This window comes from Daphnia pulicaria, chromosome 6 (genome assembly GCF_021234035.1).
Source record: "Daphnia pulicaria isolate SC F1-1A chromosome 6, SC_F0-13Bv2, whole genome shotgun sequence".
NCBI lineage: Eukaryota > Metazoa > Arthropoda > Branchiopoda > Diplostraca > Daphniidae > Daphnia > Daphnia pulicaria.
In genome coordinates this window covers 10,332,368-10,354,571 of record NC_060918.1, presented here as the reverse complement: position 1 = coordinate 10,354,571, position 22,204 = coordinate 10,332,368, and the positions used below count along the sequence as shown (strand labels likewise).

Below are 22,204 nucleotides of genomic sequence, written 5' to 3'. Positions count from 1 at the left end.
ACGTTTGCCGAGGTATTCTATTGAAACACTATCATGGTTGAAATTTGAATTGAAATCTATTGTAATTCGGCCTAATATTTTAATTTATTTGTCAATCAATAATTAAGTAAAACAAAATTGTAAATTTGTAATGTAATTTTTTTTAACAAGTTAACGGAAATGTGTATCGACGACATCTACCGGTAAAATGGAAAACTGGGTCAGTCTGGCGTTTCCCTGCCCTTACGGACAATTTGTACACAACTGTAGAAAGAAGAAAGTTTCCATCCGACGAGTTTTCACAAACAACATATTCTTCTTAAATAGTTCCACTGGATCTTTCAGCAATTTAGTGAAACCCGTTTATTGATCATCTGATGTGTTGGTTAACTTATTTTAGATAGCTGTGAAGCAGCTCTTGTGATTTGAGCTGTAGGCAATCCTCACTTTTCAGACATGTCCATGAAAGTCCCAGAAGAGGTGTGATAACATTGTTACATTATTTCATTCTCCAAACCGATTTTACAAATCTAACCTTACCTTCGAATATAGTTGGGTGCCGTCACGATGAAAATGGATGGTGTCAAGTCAGTTAATCCACTTGTGGAGAGATCCCCGTCACCTGCCTGCCTAGCCTATACATCTGAAAAGCACCCTAGGGCCTGCCTTGCAGAAATTAATCTGCTTAGAAGTCACAGAGAGCTATGCGATGTTGTATTAAATGTAGGCATCAGGAAGATCTTTGCTCATAGGTCAGTTTTGTGACAACATTATTTGAAATCATCTAATCTTTATTATTGTTACAGAGTTATACTGTCAGCGTGTAGCCCATATTTTAGAGCAATGTTTACTGGAGAGCTGGCTGAATCCAGGCAAACTGAAGTGACCATCCGTGACATTGATGAACAGGCCATGGAGTTATTAATAGATTTTTGCTACACTTCCTACATTCTGGTGGAGGAGACAAATGTGCAGACACTACTCCCTGCTGCCTGTTTGTTGCAGTTGCAAGAAATACAGGATGTGTGTTGTGAATTCCTCAAGAGGCAACTTGATCCCTCCAACTGCCTTGGTATCAGGGCCTTTGCAGACACCCATTCTTGCAGAGAACTGTTGAGGATTGCTGATAAATTTACTCAACACAATTTCCAAGAAGTATGTCAACATTCATTAAGACACTTTTGCTAAAAACACTGTTACCCACATAAATCTACTTCACTGATCAAAATTAGGTAACAGAAAGTGAAGAGTTTCTCCTTCTGCCTGTGAACCAGCTTATTGACATCATATCTAGTGATGAACTCAATGTCAGATCTGAGGAACAAGTCTTTAATGCAGTTCTTGCCTGGGTTAAATACAATGTCGCCGAACGAAGGGGTCATTTGCCCCAGGTATTTAATAATCCAAGATATGTCATTACATTTTCACAAAAATTTAATCGTTTTGTGGACTGTTTAGGTTTTACAGCACGTCCGGTTGCCTCTTCTTAGTCCAAAATTCTTAGTGGGTACCGTGGGCTCTGATCTGCTTATTAAGAGCGACGAGGCTTGTAGAGACCTGGTAGACGAGGCCAAAAATTATCTGTTGTTACCACAAGAGCGACCATTGATGCAAGGCCCTAGAACGAGACCAAGGAAGCCCGTCCGAAGAGGCGAAGTCTTATTCGCTGGTAAGTTCGTTGCAGTTAAGAATCCTTTGAGTCCATTGACCGAATTTGATCTGTTTAGTTGGCGGCTGGTGCAGTGGAGACGCCATCGCCTCGGTCGAGCGTTACGATCCGCAGACGGGCGAGTGGAAGTTAGTAGCGCCAATGTCCAAGCGAAGATGCGGTAAGCGTCGAAACCAATTCGATATACCTTTCCCCACTCGTAAACCCAAAATATAATAATTTCTTATTTTTTCTTTAGGCGTTGGTGTTGCTGTTCTTAGCGACTTGCTTTACGCCGTTGGCGGTCATGACGGTCAGTCGTATCTGAATAGCATTGAACGCTACGATCCTCAGACCAACTTATGGTCGTCAGAGGTAGCGCCCACGTCTACATGCCGAACGAGTGTCGGTGTGGCTGTCCTCGATGGTTATCTGTATGCCGTTGGCGGCCAGGATGGCGTCAGTTGTCTCAATTATGTTGAACGCTACGATCCAAAAGAAAACAAATGGAGCAAAGTCGCCTCGATGAACACTCGCCGATTAGGTGTAGCTGTCGCTGTATTAGGCGGATATTTGTACGCTGTTGGTGGATCGGACGGCCAGATGCCTCTTAACACTGGTAATAAATATCTTACTTTAGATTTTTTAGGAACAAATTAAATATTCAATAATGTTATTTACTTCCAGTTGAAAGATATGATCCACGCCAGAACAAGTGGACTTTGGTTGCCCCAATGTCAACAAGGAGAAAGCACTTGGGTTGCGCCGTGTACAATAATTGGATCTATGCTGTAGGTGGGCGAGACGACGCTACTGAGCTCTCGTCAGCTGAACGATACAATCCAAATACCAACACCTGGAGTCCAATAGTGGCAATGAGCTCAAGAAGGAGTGGCGTAAGTTGCCCTTTATTTATTCCCTTAAATGAATCTGATTAAAGATTTACTTATAAAATATGGACTGGTTTTCTATAGGTTGGACTTGCCGTGGTCAATGGGCAACTATACGCTGTAGGCGGTTTTGACGGCTCGACTTACTTGAAGACGATCGAAGTCTACGATCCGGAGCAGAATCAATGGCGCCTGTGTGGCACCATGAACTATCGGCGGCTCGGCGGTGGTGTAGGCGTTGTCAAAATGCCTCAACACGAGACTCACTTGTGGTAACAAGGGCCACACTTTGGAAAGGACTTTGGAAATTGTTGTTGGGACTCACACACACTTCATCCTGTCATAGATTATAATCGAAATTTTGTATGCGTTTCCTTCTTTCTCGTCGTACATGAAATATTGAAGCGCCTTGCGGAGTAGCAATGGAGTGGTACAATTTTTTTGTTTGTGTGTTTTTTTTTCATCTTACATTTTCGTTGAAGATTCTCAATTAAGACTTTTTCCCCGATAGTTCTTGTGCTGGACGCGGTGTCACGCACTCACGCATCTCTTACCAAAAAAAAAAGAATACACGTTTCTTGTAACCATTTAAATTAAGCCTTGATTTTTTTAACGATATTTTTAACTGAAAAATCTTGACATAGGTAATTGATGTGACAAATATTGTCTTTTTTACATTCCTGCCGTTTAATCACAGATAAAGACCACCGTCTTCTTTATCTATGGTTTAATTTTAATTCAATTACTAAAATACGTAGGGGCTTCGTTGACGAAAGTAGTAGCTCTGTTTCTTTCACAACAATCGTCGTCTGCTAATGTTTTTGGCTAAAGTTCTTTTGTTCTCTTTTCTTGCTTCTTGGGACAGCTCGATAGTTGATCTTGTGCTACAAAATATCGCCACAAAAGATCTGTGCTAATTGTGAAAATGAGCGAAGAATGTAATGCAAATAAAGCAGCCAGTGAAGGTGATGATTTAAATCCTAATATGAAAGAAGTTTCAGAACCTGTGGATATTTCAAAACCTGGCTCTCTTCATGCTAAGTATAAACTCTTTTACAAGAGAAATTTCCAGAATGTTTGTTAGCAGTCTAAGGCAATTTGAAGGCTAAACTATTTTATAATTTGAAAAGGTCTGATGATCAAGCAGAATGTGGCCCTAGCAGTTCATCTGGGGAAGCAACTCCAAAAAGGTTAGATATTTTGCAGCATCTTTTAAATAGAATTTAGGAACTTATTGTTTTTTTTTTCCAAACAGGATAAGAACTACTTCACAGTCTGCCCCTGCATTTATTTCTGCATCTCCTCCAGGATTTGTCAGTCTTGAAGAAATTATGAAAGCAGCCAACAGTGTTTCAAAGATGGCACTAGCTCATGATATAGCTGTTGATGACGATTTCCATTTAGAAAAGGTGGATTTGCCAAATGGAAGGTAGTCTTTATAATCACATGTCACATGGTTTTAAAAAATTAATGTTTTGTGTTTCAGTATTCAGAAAACAATTAAAGATATTGCACACAAAGCTTTTTGGGATTTGCTCAAAGAAGAGTTTGAAGAGGATCCTCCAAAATATGATAGAGCTCTTACACTGCTTGAAGAAATTAAAGAAGTAGGCCTAATTTTTCATGATATATTTTTTAAAATCTCTTGACCAAGTTCATAATATGCTAATAAACACCTTTTTAAGTGGTTGCTGTCATTGCTGTTACCCCATCAGACTAGAACTCAACAAGAAATCAAGGACAAGTTAGACACTGATCTGATAAGGCAACAGATTGAAGCTGAAACTCTGGATTTACATGTATGTGGGTCTACATTAATTATGTGGCTAAATTTTAAAGCAAATTCATTGCATTTTCTTTACAGAGCTATTCTCAATATATTATATCACTTATGGCAAAACTATGTGCTCCTGGACGTGATGAAAAAATCAGGGAATTAACAGCCATGCGAGATATCGTCCCACTTTACAAAGGCATTTTCGAGGTAAATCGTCATTTTATCTTAATTTACCCTTGAAAGTTCCATGTAAGTAAGTTTTTACCAGACATTGGAGTTGATGCGAATCGACATGGCGAATTTCACGATCCGCATGTCCCGTCCACACATCGCAGCCTGTAGTGTAGAATATGAAAGAAGTAAATTCGAAGATTATCTCAAAATAACCCCTGGTAGGAATTAGTTTTTATTTTGGTGTAAATAATTTTAAACATTTTATGTTTTCTTCTGTGTGGTACCAGATGGATTACGACACACCCGAGAATGGCTTCATCGCAATCGAAAAGAAACTTCGCAGTCTTCAGCCAATCCCACAAGTGTCCAAATGATACCCTCTGTTTTGGTCGATGCCTTCATGGAATTGCTCTGCTGGGATGACAGCCATTCGTGGCCTGAAGTAAATTAACATTTTTCCTTTAATCTTTTACGATCATGTCCAATTTTAAATAAAAAAATGGTCAGTGAAAAAGCATCTTTTTGTTTTTTTCCAGACTGTAGCGGTTGATGAACAGCGATTTTCAGAAATGCGGCAGAAACTAAAGGGCATTCAGGTGATGACGCCATTAAGTTCTAAAAAATTTGTAAAAAATATTTAATTATGTTTTGAAATCAAATAGATCTTGAGTTCAGTCATTCTGGTTTCCTTGAATCGCGATATCGGTTTGCAGCAAGCGTCTCCAGAATTTCGCAACAGTGTTAAAGAACATGCCGCTGTTGTGCTTGGCAATGCCAGATCTCCGACGGAGCTGGAGAATGTGTTACCCAATGTAGGTGCTCAGGTTGTGGAGGATATTAATAAAGCTCTGAAAAGTCAAGGAACTCCTGAACTTTCAGAAGACACAAAGAAACTGATTAATGCTGAAATAATGGCCCTTCGTGATCCAGGGAATCGAGTGATGGAGATCATACGTAAGTAACGAAATATGATTTCTTATATTGGTCTGAATGATCATTAGTTTTATGTTTGTTAAATTAGATTCTCGTATTATGGATTTCTTGAAACAAGTTATCAGCAATGAAGTGGCACGTCCTACCCAAATCCCGATGGGACTTTCTTTGTTGAAATCTGAGATTGCCGGGGTGGCTGGACGTTTTGCGCGTCTTGTGTCTCACAATCGTGCTATCTTTGCCCAACATTACGCAAACTTAATTCAGGATCAGGCTTAAAATGGTCGGTCAAAGTGTTATCCCCCCCCTTCCCTTTGAGCAGAGAGGCCTTTTAAATGAGACCGGAATCGGTAAATTCTTCCTAAAATTGTTGGACATGTTTTCCTTTTTCGTTTGTCATCGATCTAAAACCTAGGACTAACTCCCCAAAATTCATTTATTAGTTAAGGTAAATGTGACGTTAAGCGCCACGAATACGGTCTTTCTCTCGTCGGCTTTAGTCAAACTGCAACGATTAGTATGTCTAAATACCCTCCTTAACAAAACTTTAATTTTAAAGAACGAAGCAAATATTTTAACAGCTTCTTTCTCCTCAGTGTGTTGAAACGTGTGAGACATTAACATTGGAAATTCCAAATTCGGATTTATTTTTGCCAATACGATGAAATAATTTCTGGTGTAGAATTAATGCCGCATGAACAGAGTTCTGTATTTAACAAATGTTTAAACGCAAAACAGTCGTTAATAAGAACATTTCGTACTTAACGATCGTGCCGCGTATTATTCAGATGTGTTTAACAATGGCAAACAAAAGAAAACAATTGCATTATGGTTCTTACCGCACAGAAACGAAATAAACGAAAATGAAATTAAGAGGGAATACGTTTCAAAGAAGAGGGAGATTCATGCTGGTAAGCCAGGTGCAAACAAAAATATCACTTCCGCCTGTTAACGATCCGTCTTCCCCTCTTCCTCCATTATGCCTTAACGGATAAAAACAAGTGGAGCGATCGATAAGTATATCATTTGTTGTCCAGTCGACAGTAAGATCCGCTGGTTAATGAAACATTTCGCCTAAAAAAGGATGTACAACTAACTCATCACGACTAGAAGAGTCTTGCGATGTCCGATCAACAAGTTCTACCATATCCTACCTCGTCGTTCGTTACTGGTAAAAATATTTTCACTAAATTTACACTTTACCTGAATTAAACTACACCAAGGAATTACTTTTCAGTACAAGAGGGAAACGCATTTTCAATCACCTGGAATTCTGCGTCGCTGGGTACACAAGAAGAGAACTTCCGTCCGTACAGCAATGGATCATCTGCTACTCATTATTCGGATGATATTGGCGCCCACGGAGCAGGAACGTAAGTTTCTGTAGCGTTTTGTTAGATATTAATGAATTAGGTAGCAATTTTGTGCAGGGGGAAAAAGTGTAACATTAAATCCAATTATCGCCATATTCCTCACATACCTCACAGCGTCCGTCCAGCGTTTCAAGTAGCTCGACGAAACGCACGAGAGAGACGTCGTGTTCAATCAGTAAGCGAATTATTTTTTTAGATTTTCTGATTTCAAGCTAATAGTGTAGTTACAATTTTAATGTATTTATTCGTAATTAAGTAAATTATGTGAATTTCAGGTCAATGTTGCCTTTTCAAAACTTCACCAGGTTGTTCCAACTGACTTTGGGTAGTAAATTAATCACTATGAATAAAACAAGATTCACTTTATTACTTATTTCTTTATCACAATTTTAGAGAAAGCGAAGGAAACACGATCGATAAAACCAGAGGTCCAGCTTACGAAGATGTAAGAGCTCGTCGTTCGAGTAAAGTTGCTATCTTGGTAAGGCTGTACATTTGACCCATTAAATTTTAACGACTTGAATCCATCTGTGTTTTTCTAGAGGAGAGCAATTGATTACATCAGACTTTTAGAAGAAGTTCTGCTCATTCAACATCAAAGCGCTGTTATCTCCTACGTATCTGAAATCTAATGGTCATCCGTTCTACTAATTTTCGCTTAAGCATACTAGTTTTTAAGACCGATAATTCGTTGTCATTTCTGACAGTAATATGATAATCATGTGTTTGTTCATCTTTACAAAAACTGTTGGTTTAAAGTCTTCACATTATAAAAATTAATATCCTTAAAATATTTTGAGACTTTAAGGGCCGAGGCTCATAGATGGCTGCCTGTTATCAACCAAAGACAAACAATGTTACGAACCTTGCTTCATCTACAGTCATGCCGTCTATATTCGTGCGCACCATACAATTTCACAAGGTTACATTATCATTCACGCATTCCGCTCTACTTTTTGTTTTGATGAAGCTTATCAGCATTCTTCCCTTTGTTGGACACTGCAGTCTAAGAGATAGTATACACTTAGTCTGTGTATGGAGAAAATAATTTGATTATTCTATTGACCATCCTCAAACAGTATCGTAATTCCATCTTTCTATTGTGAACGTGAATGTCAGGGCGTGTATAGAGTAGCGAAGCGTGACTGTTATCTGCATAGTGACCTTCAGTGATCGGCGAAAAATATCCATATAAGGAGCGTTCTGTATAGCCAAGCGGAAAGAGGCCGAGACTTCGGGAGGATGAAGCCAACCACACTTACTCTTTAAGGAGCGCGTGCAACACGCAATCCAACTCTTTGCCTGCATATATTTATTCCCCACGAAAAAAAAATATTGCTGCTGGAGGAGAAAAGGTTACAGTAAAAACAAGAACTTGCCTTTTGGCTTCTGGCCTGTTGTTTGCCGCTTCCGTAAAAAAGGAGAAAACAAAAATGATTTGCGTGGGACCAAGTCAGCCTTGGGCGCTTCGTGAGTTGAGTTGCCCGTAGTAGACAAAAGAAGATTGTGAAGTCCGTAAAAGTTGTGTTGATTTTCGAGGAGGTTTTTGTCTATTTCTTTCTTGTATATTGAGTTATTGACAGTGAAATTCGATTACCAATGGTTTTCACACACTATTACATCAGATGAAATCATCAAATTCTACAGGTAAGAACTTTTCCCCAGTGTTTAAGCGTAGTTTTGTTGATCTAGACGGCTTGACCGAATGGGTCACTCAACTGTCATTATTGTCTTTTTCTCCCAAATTCCTTTGAATCAGTTCAAACTGGTTTTCTCCTTTATACAAGTTCATACTGAATAATATCTCAAATTCCAAGAGTTCTAGAAAGTGGTTCATTTCTTTCAAAGATGTTGCTGGTTGCTTCTTACCCGTTTCTATTGTTGAGACCAAACCCATCGTCAGAAGAGTCTTTACTTGCAAATGTGGTGCTGGTCTCAAGACATATTCCAATTTCACAACACGCTGTGAATAATTTCACATAGGTAGTAGCCGTTGCTCTGGAATATGTTTGGAATTGCCCTGTCAAAGTAATTATGCCAACGAGCTGTCAGCAGAAAACTGCAAGTATTGAGGGGTTGGTGGACCTAAGACAATGCAATGCACATAACCTTGCAAGTTTTGTCAGTCAGACAACAAGCAGACGTTTGGTTCATCGAATGCCAGCGGCTGGGTCTCCGGTTGTGCGCATTTGTTTGTCAGAACAGGGAGTGCGTGGTCTTTGAAATGTTACAGCACATTTGGCAGCAGCTTATTGAGACTCGTGTTTGAGGGGTGCGGGAGTTGTTAGGGGTGGGTGGGGTGTTATTATATAGAAGAAGGTCGAGTTTCGACACCTCTGCTGTCTCGTGAAATGGAATGCTGTCTCTGTGCGTATGTGTTCATGTGAAACTAAAGCGTCTAGGATAAAAAAACGCCACCCGAATGGGAGGGGATCGATCGACAAAAACTGTGTCGTGTCTTGGTCGTCGATGATTATCGTCTCAAAAAGAAAAAGGGAGGAGTGCGCTTTGTACTGTCGGGTGGGACGCACCAGAGTTTCGTGAAGGCGTGAGCCGGTCGTTTCGGGTTTATTTTGGAATCTCAGCCGCTCGCCGCTCGAATTGGAAAAAGGTAGGCGGAGTAGAAAAGGAGAAAACGAGAAGAGAGTAGTGGTTACTGTTTGTCTTGAGTGAGCGCGCGTTCACTAGATAAAAAAAAAAGGGAGGAAACAAAAACAGCGCGTTATTTACTGTCGACGTAGTCTTAGTGAAGAAGAACTCGACTTTGTTTCTCATGGATGAGGAAACCCCAAAAAATCCCCAAACAATCGAATCGTCAAACGAGACAGATAACTTTTCTTTTCCTTGTTTAGTGTGACGTTGTTGGGCTTGGTATTTTGACACGTTGAGCGATCAAAGAGGTGTAGAGTGATGATGGCGTTTGTCTAGTTATGCCCCCTGCTGCAGTCCTTGAATCAGGGCCCATTCAAATGGGTCGCACTTTTTATTTTTTCTTCATCGTCGTCGTCCCTCACTTTTTTAACGCCTCCACCACCATCAAAGACGCCCTGTCGAGGACAGATTTAACCTCGAGCCTTGTCGGGATCCTATGTAGTAGTACCCTTTTTCTTTCTTTCCTTGCCTCTTTCTTCCGTTCTCTCCTTGACGTGTCTGTTTGGCCTTTGAAAAGGGGAAAAGAAAAGAAGATGAAATTGGAATGGTGCCGGATCCCACATTCATAGAGCGTGAGTCGTCGGCCAGCGTCGTCTTAGCAAAACTTTCAGTTAATCGAATGGACTGACGACGACGAGTTCCCTTGCTAGAAGACGTCGGCACGGAGAAGAGACTCGACGACGTCGTGAGTCTCTGCGATTAGTGGCCGTCCGACTTCTTATTCTTCTCTCTCTAGAGAGAGATTTGCCCATTGCGTGTGTGTGTGTGTGTGTGTTTTCGTCTGTTACGTATCTATATTGCTCCTTCGGTCGGATGATGACGGACTAAATGACTATTGAGGCGGCCAAAATGGAGCGCGATTGGTCTTGGAGTGTGGCGTGTTTTGGTCAACAGAAAGACTATATGGATCTCCCTCCCCGTAGTTGGGGCGAAAAGGAAGCGCAGCAGCAGCAAGGGGAGGAGCCGGAATTGTGGACCAGCGGCGGTTATCAACCGGCCGTTGACTGCTGGTCGGCCAACAGTTGTGAAAAATTGCTCTCCAGCAGTCGAACTCGATTGGTGGGGGAGTCGACCGCCACCGACGTCATTTCGAACGGACAAGGAGATTCTTGGGGTCTCCGTCGCCGAAGTCGAAGTAGTAGCAACAGCAGACAACATCAAGTTGTCACTGATTATATTCCTGCTCCCAAAAACTTGACCAATTCTCCCAATTCGTCGGTCCAATTCCCACCTTTCTCACCGCCAACAAGTTCTTTCCACCACGAATCTAGCCCGTCTCCTTCTTTGCGACGGTGGAAACAGTTGAAATACGCCGGACGCAATTGGCGGAGTTGGCGACGCCTCTACAGCAGGTACCACAATACCTCCCCTTTGGCTGTCCGGCTCTGTACAGTATGACATTTACATCCGAAACATCAACCAGTCGAGCAGTTGCTGCTTTCTTGTAACATATTTAGCCCATTGGTCGTAGTCTAATCGCGTAGTTTCCTCCATCTCAACCCAAGGCTAAATTGACTGTGTGTTTTTAGAATTACTAAAGTCTTGGCATTTTTGTTTTTAAATGTTTCAGTATTGAGGAATTGCGCACGCTCCCGTCAGCAGCAGCAGTCCCGTTCCATCAGCGCAGAATGAGCGTCAGCATGACCAAAGAGCAGCAACAACTGCACCAACAACAACAGCACCACCAGCATGGCAACGAATGGAGTCCGCTCCAGGTGGCCAGCAGCACACGGCTTGGGCTAGCACCACAGATGGCCCGGCCGCTCCTCATCCAAAGCCACCACCACATCGGCGGTGGCAACAGTAGTACTAGTAGTAGTCACAGTGATATTCGGCCTCTGCTGAAACAGCAAATGTTGCCACCCGAACTGCCGCTGAGAAGGGGCGGATCGGTCGACCGGGTTCTCTTGCCCACGGAAAATTACAACACTAACACAACCAAATCATCTAATAGTGAGAAAAGACGGAAGTCTTAAGATTCTTTTTACATTATTGCTAATGACCCTTGAAATATTTTTAGGCGAAAGCGGAAGTTTATTCAATCCCATTAACAGCGTTCTCACTTTCAAAGTGTTTGGACCCAATCCCACCCAAGTGGTAAACATGGTAAAATGTTTGGAATCATCCACTGTCGAGGTATTGAACTTCTCAAAGATCGATGGGAATTATTGATTTACAAAAATATTTTGGTTCTTTTCAATAGGAAGCCATAGCTCAAGTGACGGAACGATTATCGGCCGGTCCTCGTGCCTATCAGGCCCTTTATGGCTTTAGAATAGTTGAATCGAGCAATCCAAAGGGCCCCCATTATTGGTTAGACAACACCTCGACACTCTCACAAGTGCAAGAGCGTTTCGCATTAGAAATGGTTGGAGCATCTGACAGCAAGTGGCGAGTCGAATTGCGAATCCGTTGCGTGCCAAAAAATTTGCACGAACTTTACGAGAAAGACAAGTTCACATTTCTATTTTACTACGATCAAGTGAGTCATGCTGTGAAGGCCAATTACGTCATCCTACCATTCATTTACCACCATCATTCTTCTTTGATTGAATTCTTGACAGACTCGTTTTGACTATTTGAGCCACGGATCTCTGACAGTCGACCCGGACCTTGCCGTGCATTTATGCTGCCTGGAGATTCGACGAGTCTTCAAGGACGTGTCCCCTTCGACGCTGGAAAAAAAGTCCAATTTGGAATACTTAGAAAAAGAATTCGGGTTGCGCAGTCTCTTGCCAGAGTGCGTCATTGCCAACGTCAAATCCAAAAATCTGAAGAAGATGATCCAACAGCAATCGAAAAAGTGTGTCCCGTTAGGTGAAGCAGCCTGCATGTTCAAATTTCTCGAACTCCTTCGCACAGTTTACCGATACGATCGAGAAAAGTTTCAGTGCGATTTAGGGGTAAATATAACACGAAACATCTACCTGTTTTACAGCTCATTATTTTTATGACTATTTTTCTTTGCTACAGACGGGTTGGTCCATTCCAGTTGAACTCATTATCGGTCCGGATGTTGGCATCTCCTACACGGCTAGTCAAGCGGGCAGTCAGGTTTGTTTTCCATTCAATTGTCGATTGAATTCTTCGCATATAAATGGTCCGCGTTTTCTCCACAGTTGATTTTAGTGGCAGATTTCAGTCACGTGTCCCAGGTGGAGACCCTAATGTCTGCCGACTGTGAGAGCCACAATAATGTACAGCGCATTGTTGGTGGGGTCAGCAGTAACAAGGCCGTCGTGCAAATCAAAGTTGCCGGCTCGCAGGAGCCTTTGCTCATTACTTGCAGTTCAATCGAGATGGCAGAAAACATTGCCGATCTAGTGGACCGTTATTGCCGTTTGGTCAACGGCACCAATCTCTCGTTGTGGAACAAACGAGGTAAAATTTTCGTCCTTTAATATTCTTTTATTCTTTCGTCATGTCGGAAATGTTCATTAACCCTCTCTCTGTGCGCTAACTTTTACAAGCTTCTCAAATGACTTATTACGGATGCCCGTGCTATCACGGTAATGTATTTCTTTTGAAAATCGAAGTAGTCTAGATTTCTTGGTTTGTTATTGGACTCGTTATAGCCTACCATGCTCTGTTCCGACCAGTTTTATTGAGCATTATTTCATTCTACAGATCTAGTCAATCGTTCGCGACCGGGATCGCGTGTCAGTACGACCAATTCTAGGAGTACCAGCAGAAATGGTAGTCCGGCTCCAATGGGACCTGGGCATCGAAGTCGTGTGGGCGGCGAACCAAGCAATGATACACGCGACTACGCTGAATTGTTCGATGAAGACGGCGACTATTCCACTCCTTCTGGTAATATTCTGATGAAAGAAATTGTTGCACGATGACTAACGAAATAACTGGATCTTTTAGTGCCTAATTACGAGTTGCCGCGAAATTTGATCGAATTGCAAGAAATCGTTGGATTCGGTCACTTTGGTGACGTCCACCGAGGAATTTTTCGCAACGGCAGTGGTGAACCGACAATGGTAGCTGTCAAAACGTGCAAAGATCAGACTATGGCCGACAAGTTCCTTGAAGAAGCATGTATGTTTTAACCCTTGACGAGCAAATGAATCATGAATTTTTAATTCACATGAATTTGATTTATCTAACAGACATCATGCAGCAATTTGACCATCCAAACATCATCCGTCTAGTTGGAGTATGTTCTCAGGCGCCAGTATGGATCGTCATGGAATTGGCAAAATACGGTGAAATGAGGGCATATTTGCAGAAAAATCAAGCCCGACTAGAGCTAGATTTGGCCACTCTTGTATTATTCGCGTACCAACTCAGTACGGCACTCTCGTACCTTGAATCAAAAAAATTCGTTCACAGGTATTGGAATGTCCTTTTTTATTATTTAGAAGCATTTTGATTGATGAAATTTCTACAGAGATATAGCAGCTCGAAATATTTTGGTATCTGCCGATGATTGTGTGAAATTAGCCGATTTTGGTTTGAGCCGTTGGGTGGAAGAGTCGTGCTATTACAAGGCATCAAAAGGAGTGCTGCCAATCAAGTGGATGGCTCCCGAGTCCATCAACTATCGGCGTTTCACCACGGCCAGTGATGTTTGGATGTTTGGTAAGACCCGAATTCTAGTTGTAATTCAGAATTTTTACTCCTGTTTGTTTTAAATTAATTTAACACTTTTAATGACAGGTGTTTGCATGTGGGAGATCTTTATGCTCGGAATCAAACCATTCCAAGGGATCAAAAATAGTGATGTCATTGGTCGGATAGAGAGTGGCGAACGGCTCCCCCTTCCAATTATCTGTCCCCCCAACCTTTACAGTTTGATGCTCCAATGTTGGTCAAACGAGCCTTCCAAGCGTCCTTGCTTCCGTGAAATCAAAGAGACCCTATAGTATGTAGTTTTATGATTCCGTTTTGAGAATGATTTCATGATCCTTCCATTATTTGTTTTTTAGTGAAATTCTGATGGAAGAGCGAAGGGAACGTGACGAAACAATGTCTCGAGAGAATCGTCGAGTGGCTGCTATTTCGTGGAGTTCGACCGGTTCCGCGGGTAATGGAGAAGACCTTCCTCCACCCAAACCTTCTCGGGTACCGGCCACTTACGTCGGCATTGGTGGAGGTGCCGGCAAGTCCGTACCTTCTGCATCCTCGGAGCAATCGCTTTCTGGACCAACGACGTACCTAGTGGCTCCCAACAGCGAAGTGTTGGCGCAGCTGATGCGCGACAATGAGACCCGCGCCGACGCCGGACATTACACCGCACCTGCCTCAGCCTTCAATACGTTCACGGTAGAGTTTAGCCACACAAGTTCGTCCAATTCCAATCCCGCTTCCCCACAACATAAATCCAAGACAAAGGGTCGCAAGAATCAACCAGTTTACGCCAACATCATGATGGCCGACGCAACACCACCATCAGCAGCAATAGCAGCCGCAGCGGTAGCAACCAATCCAGCTCCATACAAAGATGTGAGGATTAGCGCATGTCGAGTCGAACAACAACATACACCCCCGCACCTGGTTGGAGTCTGCATGGTTCGGCGTTGAGTTTGCCCCTTTATCCCTCCCATCAAAACAAAACACATCCAGTGGCTGCACTGTGCATGGCTTATCGGATTATGATTTCTTTTTTTTTGTCCCCGTTTTTTAGAATTTTTGGTTCTTTATTGAGTTATTTGTATTCACAGTAGAGTTGTTTTATACCCTGGTTGAATGGATTTTGAAATTTTAATTCGTGTATTTGTTGTCACAGGAACCAAACGAACCATCTCGCGAGCACATGGAGCAAGAAAGACGAATGCTCGAGTGGAAGTTGCGCCAACAGCAACGGCAGTCGGAAGAGGATAGTCGCTGGTTGGCCGAAGAAGAGAGCCATTTGGTAAAAAAAAATTTCTTTTGGGTAGCTTTCATTGGAATTTCTCATTGGCATTGTTTTTACGAAGCAGAGAAAGAGGTTGTCTGTTGCTGCCAGTTCGTCCGACCGATCCGACACGGATTCGATGGACGGAGCGAATGCGTGTCAAAAAGACAGATCAACACCTCTCCAGGGCAATCCGTTGGATGACCGGTCTGTGGTAGTGAAGAAACTGGAGCCTACACCGACTGCCCGTCTGGACCGAACACATGACAAAGTGTACGACGCCACTACATCAGTTGTTAGGGCCGTCATGTTGCTCTCCCAGGGCGTTCAACAAGCCAAAATTGAAAACTACGTTGACCTTGTAAAAAAGGTCGGTTTGGAACTGCGGACCCTTTTGACTAGCGTCGATCAGCTGGTTCCTCATTTTCCTCCCAGTACTCATCGAGAAGTCAGTTCATTTTCCGTTTTCTTTCCTTTTGGGTCCTCAACGTTAACCTTTTAACTTTTATTGAATAAGGTTGAAATGGCACACAAAGTGCTCAGCAAAGATATGGCTGAACTGGTCAGTGCACTCAAATTGGCCGAAAGGTACAGCAACACCACGTTGGACAACGAGTACCGCAAGTAAACAACGTCGTGCAAAATTTTATTGTTTGAATTTATCATAATTCAGAATGATTTTTATTTTCCAGGGGAATGCTGTCTGCAGCCCACATTTTGGCTATGAACGCCAAAAATCTTTTAGACGTGGTAGATCATGTACGCATCAAACATCCCCACGTCAACGTATATTTTAGTAGTTCCAATCGATCGCAGGACTCGTCTGCTGGCTGTTCTACTGCGGATAACACTTCCTATCAAATCAGCTCCTCGTAAGAGTACGTCCTCACGCATTTTTGAAAAAAAAAAGAAAACATCCTTAATTTTCTCTCTCTATCGCTTCCTATTATGACGATTATTATTATTATTCGTCGGCTGTGTGTCGCGTATCCCGAAATTCCAAGTTGAAATTATATGAAAAACAAAATAACTCGACTCGGTTCGCGCGACTGTGTGTAGTAATGTTTGCTGGTGCATCAGCTCATAGTGTATCACGAGCCTATGCCAATCACACACACAGACAGCAGTTTTTGTCATATAAGTAGTTGTGTGTTGCGTCCATTCTACAGATCCCCTTACTAGTCCTGACTTTTGTTTCCTTTTTCAATGAAAATGTCGGTTCCATCGCGTCAATCCTAATTCAACTATTAATTGTTCAACGTGGACGTTGAATGAGGCACAGTTATATGTAAAGATATAACCGGTCATAGTATTAAAAATCGTTTTCGATCGGTTGTATTCCTTTACGTTTTCCTGAAGCGCCGATGACTGCTCTCTTCCTACTCCCACCTCCTATTACATTCTTGTCGATTTTTTTTTGTTGTTTCTGTCACCCTATACTACCACAATTACATTTCGAAATAGAAAACGTTAGGTGAAACACCAAATACAGTACCTTTCGCTGGCTGTTCAGCCGTCGAGGAGACTAGAAAAACACACTACAAATTCAAATTCTTCTACACCAATTATAACCGGTTAAGGAAAAAAAAATAAGAAAAGATTCGTGGATGAAGAAACAACAAACTGTAATATGTTTATTCACATCAATTTTGTAATTGTCTGTATCATCTTGTCTTTCACCGTTCTGCTACGCATTGATTTAATACATGACGTCTTGAAAGCTGAAAATATGGGTCTGATATATGCTCGTTTGAATTCACCAATACCATTTTACCCACCGAATACTATATGTAGTATTAGTTTGTCGGTTCCATGCATCAAATTAAGCCTCTTTTTATGACTATGCTGAACTTACGTCAGGCCGCTAGCCGCTGTAGTCTAACGTTGCGCTATCTAATTGGGGTTGCTGACAGTAGAACTCCACCATTTTAAATAATTTTTAAAATTTCTTTGTATGCGACAGTAGAACTCCAACGACAGTAGAACTCAAGAGACACAAGAACTCCTTTTTTTAAATATTATTAAAAATACCCGACAATAGAACTCCAGTGCCCGACTGTAGAACTCCACTACGCGACAATAGAACTTCAATAATTTTTTTAGTTATTTTCATGTCCGATAATAGAATTCAAACGATTTTAATATTATAGAACTCCTTTGAATTTTAAATATTTTAAATGTCCTCCAACGATTTTAAAATTACATACTTCTCGGTCAATCATTTGTCTTATTAGCCGGTCTTGCCGAATGAATCGGATCATCGGATGTATCTCAGATCAGGAACATGGCGTTTTACGGCCAGGTCTAGTGAGTCAACTTTAATCATACATCATTAAAATTTTCTTTAACTTTAGCGATAAAAAAATGGCCCCATACCCCCAATCTCATCAGATTTATTTGTATGTGATGTGTATCAGATTATTCATTTCTCGTGAGTCGTGATGTTAAGCTTCGGAAACAGAGTTCGGAAAGCAATCCACCATCCGTTCCGTTTCCGTACAGTCAATCGTGGTAATCGTGAGAAATCTTTTGGCTGTCGGTAGGTGGCTAAAATGGATTGTCCCCCATCCACCAGGTGACGGCTGTGACGCGAGTGTCTTCGTGAGGACGAAATATTTGCCATTTGTTTCCGAGACTCTGACAGTCTGACTGAAAGTGTATTCCAAATTCATACGGAATTGCGGTGTCGATCTACATTTTCAGCCATGAAATGTAATTGGTAATGCTAGTTTGGATTTATTATATTCAATTAATCTTAGACGTTTCTATCTGAATTTACAGGAATCTGGCATATAATTTCACTTGGTCAAATAATGTGACGACGTGGGTCGAAAGTCGAAACTGCTGTCCATTTTGCCGAAATGTCGGCAGTTGTTAAAGCCGTACCGTACGTCTCATCTCGTGCAGAAACACTTCAGAGCTAGTAAAGTAATTATGTTGATCAATTTCCCTGCAATAATGCATTATGTTTTATTAGTTGATGTTCAGGTCAGAGATTCCTTTGCTCAACTGTTGTATTTATTGAAAAAATGACAAAAGTCTGAGCTTCATGGCTGTTGTAGCATCAACTTGGTTTTGTTGCAGCCAGCTGGTGGGAAAGGTGTGATCAAGTCAAGTTCAGCTGCAGCTGCTTCATGCAGTGTATCGAGCTGTTGTTATCCCATTGTTACAACAGGAAGACTTCTTGAATTGGTAATTTGATTGATGTTATTGGTTGAACTTGGGAAGTTTTTATTTTTTGTTTGTTTTTAAAATGTTGTATTCAATTGACAATAGTTTAAGATTAGACTAAATTGTAGAAAATAATGGGTAATATTTCTTCTTTCCAAATAATTGTTTCCGTTCAAAGATAGCCACATTGTTAATCAGCTTCCACTGTTTGTTTGTTTTTTTCAATTTTCTTCCAATCCAACTAGAACAAAAATTCCCACTCAGTAGAGATTACCAAGATTTTATAATATATTGGAAGTAGATGTACAGAATTCTTTCCTGGTTTCTTTTTCAATTTAATTTAATTATTAATTGTAAATTAAGTAAAATTTATTATCGGTTCCCTTTTTTCACATTTCAAAATGTTATTGTTTCATTAATGTTCTTTTGCTTTGTAGGAATTCATGGTCAGTTGGAGCCGTTTACGTTGTTGCAGTTGGTGTACAGTGGTTTTGCAGTCCCTTTCCAGTTGAGAGATGTCCTGAAATGGAGCTTATGCAGACTTACAGTTCAACATCATACATGAATGTGTCATTTGCCTATGTTGGTGTTCATTCCGTATATGCAGTGTTCAACAGTTGGGTAAAATAGTCATTGTTGACTGATGGCTGTCGGTATTATTTTATCGGTTGCATTTTGTCGATATGTCGTCTCTTGCGACCTGTGCCGGCGTTGAGGTAATGCTTGATGTTTCGTTCAGTCATTGACTTTGAATTAAAGCCTATTCTTTTTTCAGTTGAATCGTTTGCTGCCGTTCCATAGACTTGATCCATTGGTAAAACTGAGGATAGGTTGCTGAAATTCAAGACTCGTCAATATAAATTATGTAGATGTAGAAAAATTACAAGTGCATATCTGGGCTCCCTTCTTCAGTGGCCCCGTTTCCCTAAATAACCACTAACCAACGCTCGCCAGTGGTCACTCACTCGCTGCGACAACCAGGAGGAAGGGAGATGTTTGGTCCAACGGGGACTTGCAAGGCGCATGATTCGATGAAATCTGTTGGAGGGTCATGAGTCTAAGCCGGAAGTCTACTATGACACACTGCTCTCATAATAACTGCTCCTCAGCTTTTCCGGTTTCTCTTAACCATGGCCGGGTAATCTCCCTGGTCAAGTCAGTCGGGCAGTGTCACCCCCTGCTCGACTGGCAGCAGATTGTACCGGACGGTCTGTTTATTAATATATACGTATATCATGTTAATCATAAAATTAAAACATTAAAACAATATATTATTTTCATCATTTATTTTACATAACATGTACAACTTTGACGTATAAAAAAATAGTTTATTTATTAAACAGACTGTCCGGTTCAAACTGCTGCCAGTCAAGCAAGGGGAGACACTGCCCGACTGACTCAACCAGGGAGATTACCCGGCCATGGTTAAGAGAAACCGGAAAAAGAGCGAAGAGAGCTGAGGAGCAGTTATTATGAGAGCAGTGTGTCATAGTAGATTTCCGGCTTAGACTCATGACCCTCCAACAGATTTCATCGAATCATACGCCTTGCAAGTCCCCGTTCGACCAAACATCTCCCTTCCTCCTGGTTGTCGCAGCGAGTGAGTGACCACCGGCGGGCGTTAGTTAGTGGTTATTTAGGGAAACGGGGCCACTGAAGAAGGGAGCCCAGATATGCACTTGTAATTTATTTCTATCTACATAATTTATTGACGAGTCTTGAATTATCTCAGTTTCACCAATGGATCAAGTCTATGGAAAGGCGGCAAACGATTGAACTGAAATGAGGAGAGATTTTAATTAAAAGTCAATAATTAAATGAGACTATACATCAAGCATTACCTATACGCCGGAACAGGTAGCAAGCGACGACATTTCGACAAAACGAAGCCGATAAAATAAGCCCGACAGCCATCAGGCAACATTGACTATTTTACCCAACTGTTCAACACTGCATGGACACCAACATAGGCAAATGACACATTTAAGTATGATGTTCAACTGCAAGTCTGCACAAGCTCCATTCAAGTGCAGCTCTCAACTGGAAAAGGGCTGCAAAACCACTGCACAACAGCAACACCAAAACAACTCAAACATCAAACTGACCATGGAATCACACAAAGGAAAATAACATTAATGGCCCAAAAAACACCTAGTAGTTAAGGCAATGATTAACTTCAAATGTACACTAAACTAGGGAAAAAGAAATCAAAAATATGACCATAGACTGTGTTATGTTTTTAAGAATGAAGGGAATTTCTGTTCCGTTAGATCTAACAAAATTTACAACTCTTTACAAGAACTTTCCACAAAAGCTAACTTATTTAGAAGCATGAAATAAGATGTCACTTGTCTTCGACATCAAGAACAAAATGCTACCCTACTTGATTTATCTTACAATACATTATTACCATCAGATTTCCTGAGTGTTTTCATCACATTTTGTCTTGCAATTTAGTAGAGACCCTCTGAAAAGCGCATCTTCGTGACATGGCAGCGATAACGTGGAGTAAGGTAGAAGATCTTCGACATGCTTTTATAAAATAAATCAAATTTAATTTAGAGAAGACTAGAACATGGACTTTTCGAAAAGTAGAAAATCCACGACTCACTAACTTGCTTTTGAATTGTTCACTTTCAATTCAGCTTGGTCGAATGGCGTGGAAATACCTCATGGTTTTTCAAAGTAAAAGCGAAAAACACCGTCAGCAACACATTTACATTTCCGTCTGTCTCAAAAAGCAAATGGCGGAATCGTCACCGCTCACCGTCACTCACTCACGAACAAACACTCCGCCACCTGGTGGACACAATTTTACACACCTATTGACTACCCCTAAAAGTGTGAAAAAATAAAGAGTTAGAGAATGAAGATGGACCAGGCAATTCTTGACTTCAGAAAAGAAACATGTACCAAAATTGACATTTGAATAAGTAAATGCAGGCTGAAGTGAATAGGCCTATATCAAACATCTGCTTCTGTAGTTCTCATTTCCCAAATACCCCGAAAATCTAGAGTCAAGAATCTAGAGCAAACAAAGATGTAAATTTAGCATTTCAAATAATATTATTCAGAAGAAACATGTAAAAGAATAATAAACAATAAGAGAATGAAGATGGACTATGCAATCCTCTAGAAAGTGCAAACATTTATCACAACCAAATGAACGTGGAAGGCAAGAGTAATAGAATTAGTTAAAAACATGTTGACACATGGTATGGTATACTATATACATATACTTACCATTTAGCATGCTGAATTACCCAACAAACCACAGCACGCGATAAGCACAATTTCTTCGAAAAATCAAATTGCCTTACCTTAGAAAGATCTAGGCATCTAGCCTGATATTTGGCGTTCAGCTCAAGATTTCACGAGAACTGGCACCTACATAACAAAGTTCTGCTTTATATTTTAATTGGTTTGCAAAGCAACAACATGAAGCGGATATACATTACAAACCAGGACGATCACTACTGTGGGGATCTATCAGTTGTTGTCGATTCTCGTCGTGTCGACCAATGCCAGCAGCCATTTTGAAAGTAACGCGCGAGGTGCAGCATTGCCATTTTCAGTTTTGCAATTAAAAACGTCCGCATATGCATATGGCATCATATGGCATCTCCGCTAGCCAATCAGCCAAAGCGGCAAAAGTCTGGCTGTGAACTGTGAATAATTTTTGAATAATTTTCCAATAAAAAATAAATAAAAAAATAAAATATAATGGACATGACTATAAAAGATGAATGAGGAGAAAAATTT

The 22,204-nt window shown here is 41.1% G+C and overlaps 3 protein-coding genes and 3 long non-coding RNA genes across 26 annotated transcripts; 4 read left to right on the top strand and 2 right to left on the bottom strand.

The window, feature by feature from the left end:
• Positions 1-207: 207 nt before the first annotated feature.
• LOC124343375 (kelch-like protein diablo) lies at positions 208-6,166 on the top strand. Its single transcript, XM_046796711.1, has 18 exons — positions 208-459; positions 532-731; positions 786-1,134; positions 1,212-1,370; positions 1,438-1,648; positions 1,707-1,808; positions 1,887-2,246; positions 2,315-2,523; positions 2,602-2,789; positions 3,773-3,946; positions 4,004-4,124; positions 4,203-4,316; positions 4,382-4,501; positions 4,563-4,686; positions 4,756-4,910; positions 5,005-5,064; positions 5,131-5,422; positions 5,490-6,166. Exons 1-18 carry the CDS (start codon positions 436-438, stop codon positions 5,678-5,680), a joined length of 3,153 nt encoding a protein of 1,050 aa, XP_046652667.1. The 5' UTR covers positions 208-435; the 3' UTR covers positions 5,681-6,166.
• LOC124343402 lies at positions 6,086-8,072 on the bottom strand. 2 transcript variants are annotated; one of them, XR_006919235.1, is made up of 3 exons: positions 7,939-8,072; positions 6,667-6,782; positions 6,086-6,614 (listed from the first exon to the last, which is right to left on the bottom strand). It is a non-coding gene; the product is annotated as an uncharacterized LOC124343402 (long non-coding RNA). The 2 variants fall into 2 exon arrangements; XR_006919234.1 differs by lacking the exon at positions 7,939-8,072 and adding an exon at positions 6,882-7,168.
• On the top strand, positions 6,245-7,555 carry LOC124343350. Of its 3 annotated transcripts, XM_046796680.1 has the most exons (8): positions 6,245-6,312; positions 6,404-6,418; positions 6,485-6,572; positions 6,639-6,774; positions 6,832-6,949; positions 7,050-7,099; positions 7,168-7,255; positions 7,317-7,555. In XM_046796680.1, the coding sequence occupies exons 3-8, from the start codon at positions 6,524-6,526 to the stop codon at positions 7,404-7,406; spliced, it is 531 nt and encodes a 176-aa protein (XP_046652636.1). In that variant the 5' UTR covers positions 6,245-6,312; positions 6,404-6,418; positions 6,485-6,523; the 3' UTR covers positions 7,407-7,555. The 3 variants fall into 3 exon arrangements, with proteins under 3 accessions (XP_046652636.1, XP_046652635.1, XP_046652634.1); XM_046796679.1 differs by lacking the exon at positions 6,245-6,312 and having other exon boundaries at positions 6,329-6,418; XM_046796678.1 differs by lacking the exons at positions 6,245-6,312; positions 6,404-6,418 and having other exon boundaries at positions 6,437-6,572.
• LOC124343123 (focal adhesion kinase 1-like) lies at positions 8,070-16,999 on the top strand. 7 transcript variants are annotated; one of them, XM_046796260.1, is made up of 19 exons: positions 8,323-8,421; positions 10,350-10,778; positions 10,997-11,379; positions 11,447-11,562; positions 11,630-11,908; positions 11,991-12,329; positions 12,400-12,480; positions 12,546-12,807; positions 12,897-12,935; positions 13,054-13,239; positions 13,300-13,473; positions 13,545-13,767; positions 13,826-14,016; positions 14,095-14,299; positions 14,364-14,880; positions 15,164-15,289; positions 15,354-15,719; positions 15,789-15,895; positions 15,964-16,999. In XM_046796260.1, the coding sequence occupies exons 3-19, from the start codon at positions 11,055-11,057 to the stop codon at positions 16,145-16,147; spliced, it is 3,720 nt and encodes a 1,239-aa protein (XP_046652216.1). In that variant the 5' UTR covers positions 8,323-8,421; positions 10,350-10,778; positions 10,997-11,054; the 3' UTR covers positions 16,148-16,999. The 7 variants fall into 7 exon arrangements, with proteins under 7 accessions (XP_046652214.1, XP_046652216.1, XP_046652215.1 ...); XM_046796258.1 differs by lacking the exon at positions 10,350-10,778 and having other exon boundaries at positions 8,070-8,421; XM_046796259.1 differs by lacking the exons at positions 8,323-8,421; positions 10,350-10,778 and adding an exon at positions 9,126-9,385.
• An 851-nt stretch (positions 17,000-17,850) lies between these two features.
• LOC124343394 lies at positions 17,851-19,376 on the top strand. 5 transcript variants are annotated; one of them, XR_006919218.1, is made up of 5 exons: positions 17,851-17,983; positions 18,053-18,199; positions 18,260-18,463; positions 18,880-19,158; positions 19,218-19,376. It is a non-coding gene; the product is annotated as an uncharacterized LOC124343394 (long non-coding RNA). The 5 variants fall into 5 exon arrangements; XR_006919219.1 differs by having other exon boundaries at positions 17,859-17,990; positions 18,053-18,194; XR_006919217.1 differs by having other exon boundaries at positions 17,859-17,990; positions 18,053-18,194; positions 18,249-18,463.
• Positions 19,377-19,749: 373 nt separating this feature from the next.
• On the bottom strand, positions 19,750-22,149 carry LOC124343396. Of its 8 annotated transcripts, none has more exons than XR_006919224.1 (7): positions 21,896-22,148; positions 21,686-21,829; positions 21,356-21,467; positions 21,054-21,277; positions 20,853-20,974; positions 20,284-20,714; positions 19,750-20,219 (listed from the first exon to the last, which is right to left on the bottom strand). It is a non-coding gene; the product is annotated as an uncharacterized LOC124343396 (long non-coding RNA). The 8 variants fall into 8 exon arrangements; XR_006919225.1 differs by having other exon boundaries at positions 20,284-20,504; positions 21,896-22,144; XR_006919222.1 differs by having other exon boundaries at positions 20,284-20,542; positions 21,896-22,143.
• Between the last annotated feature and the right edge of the window lie 55 nt (positions 22,150-22,204).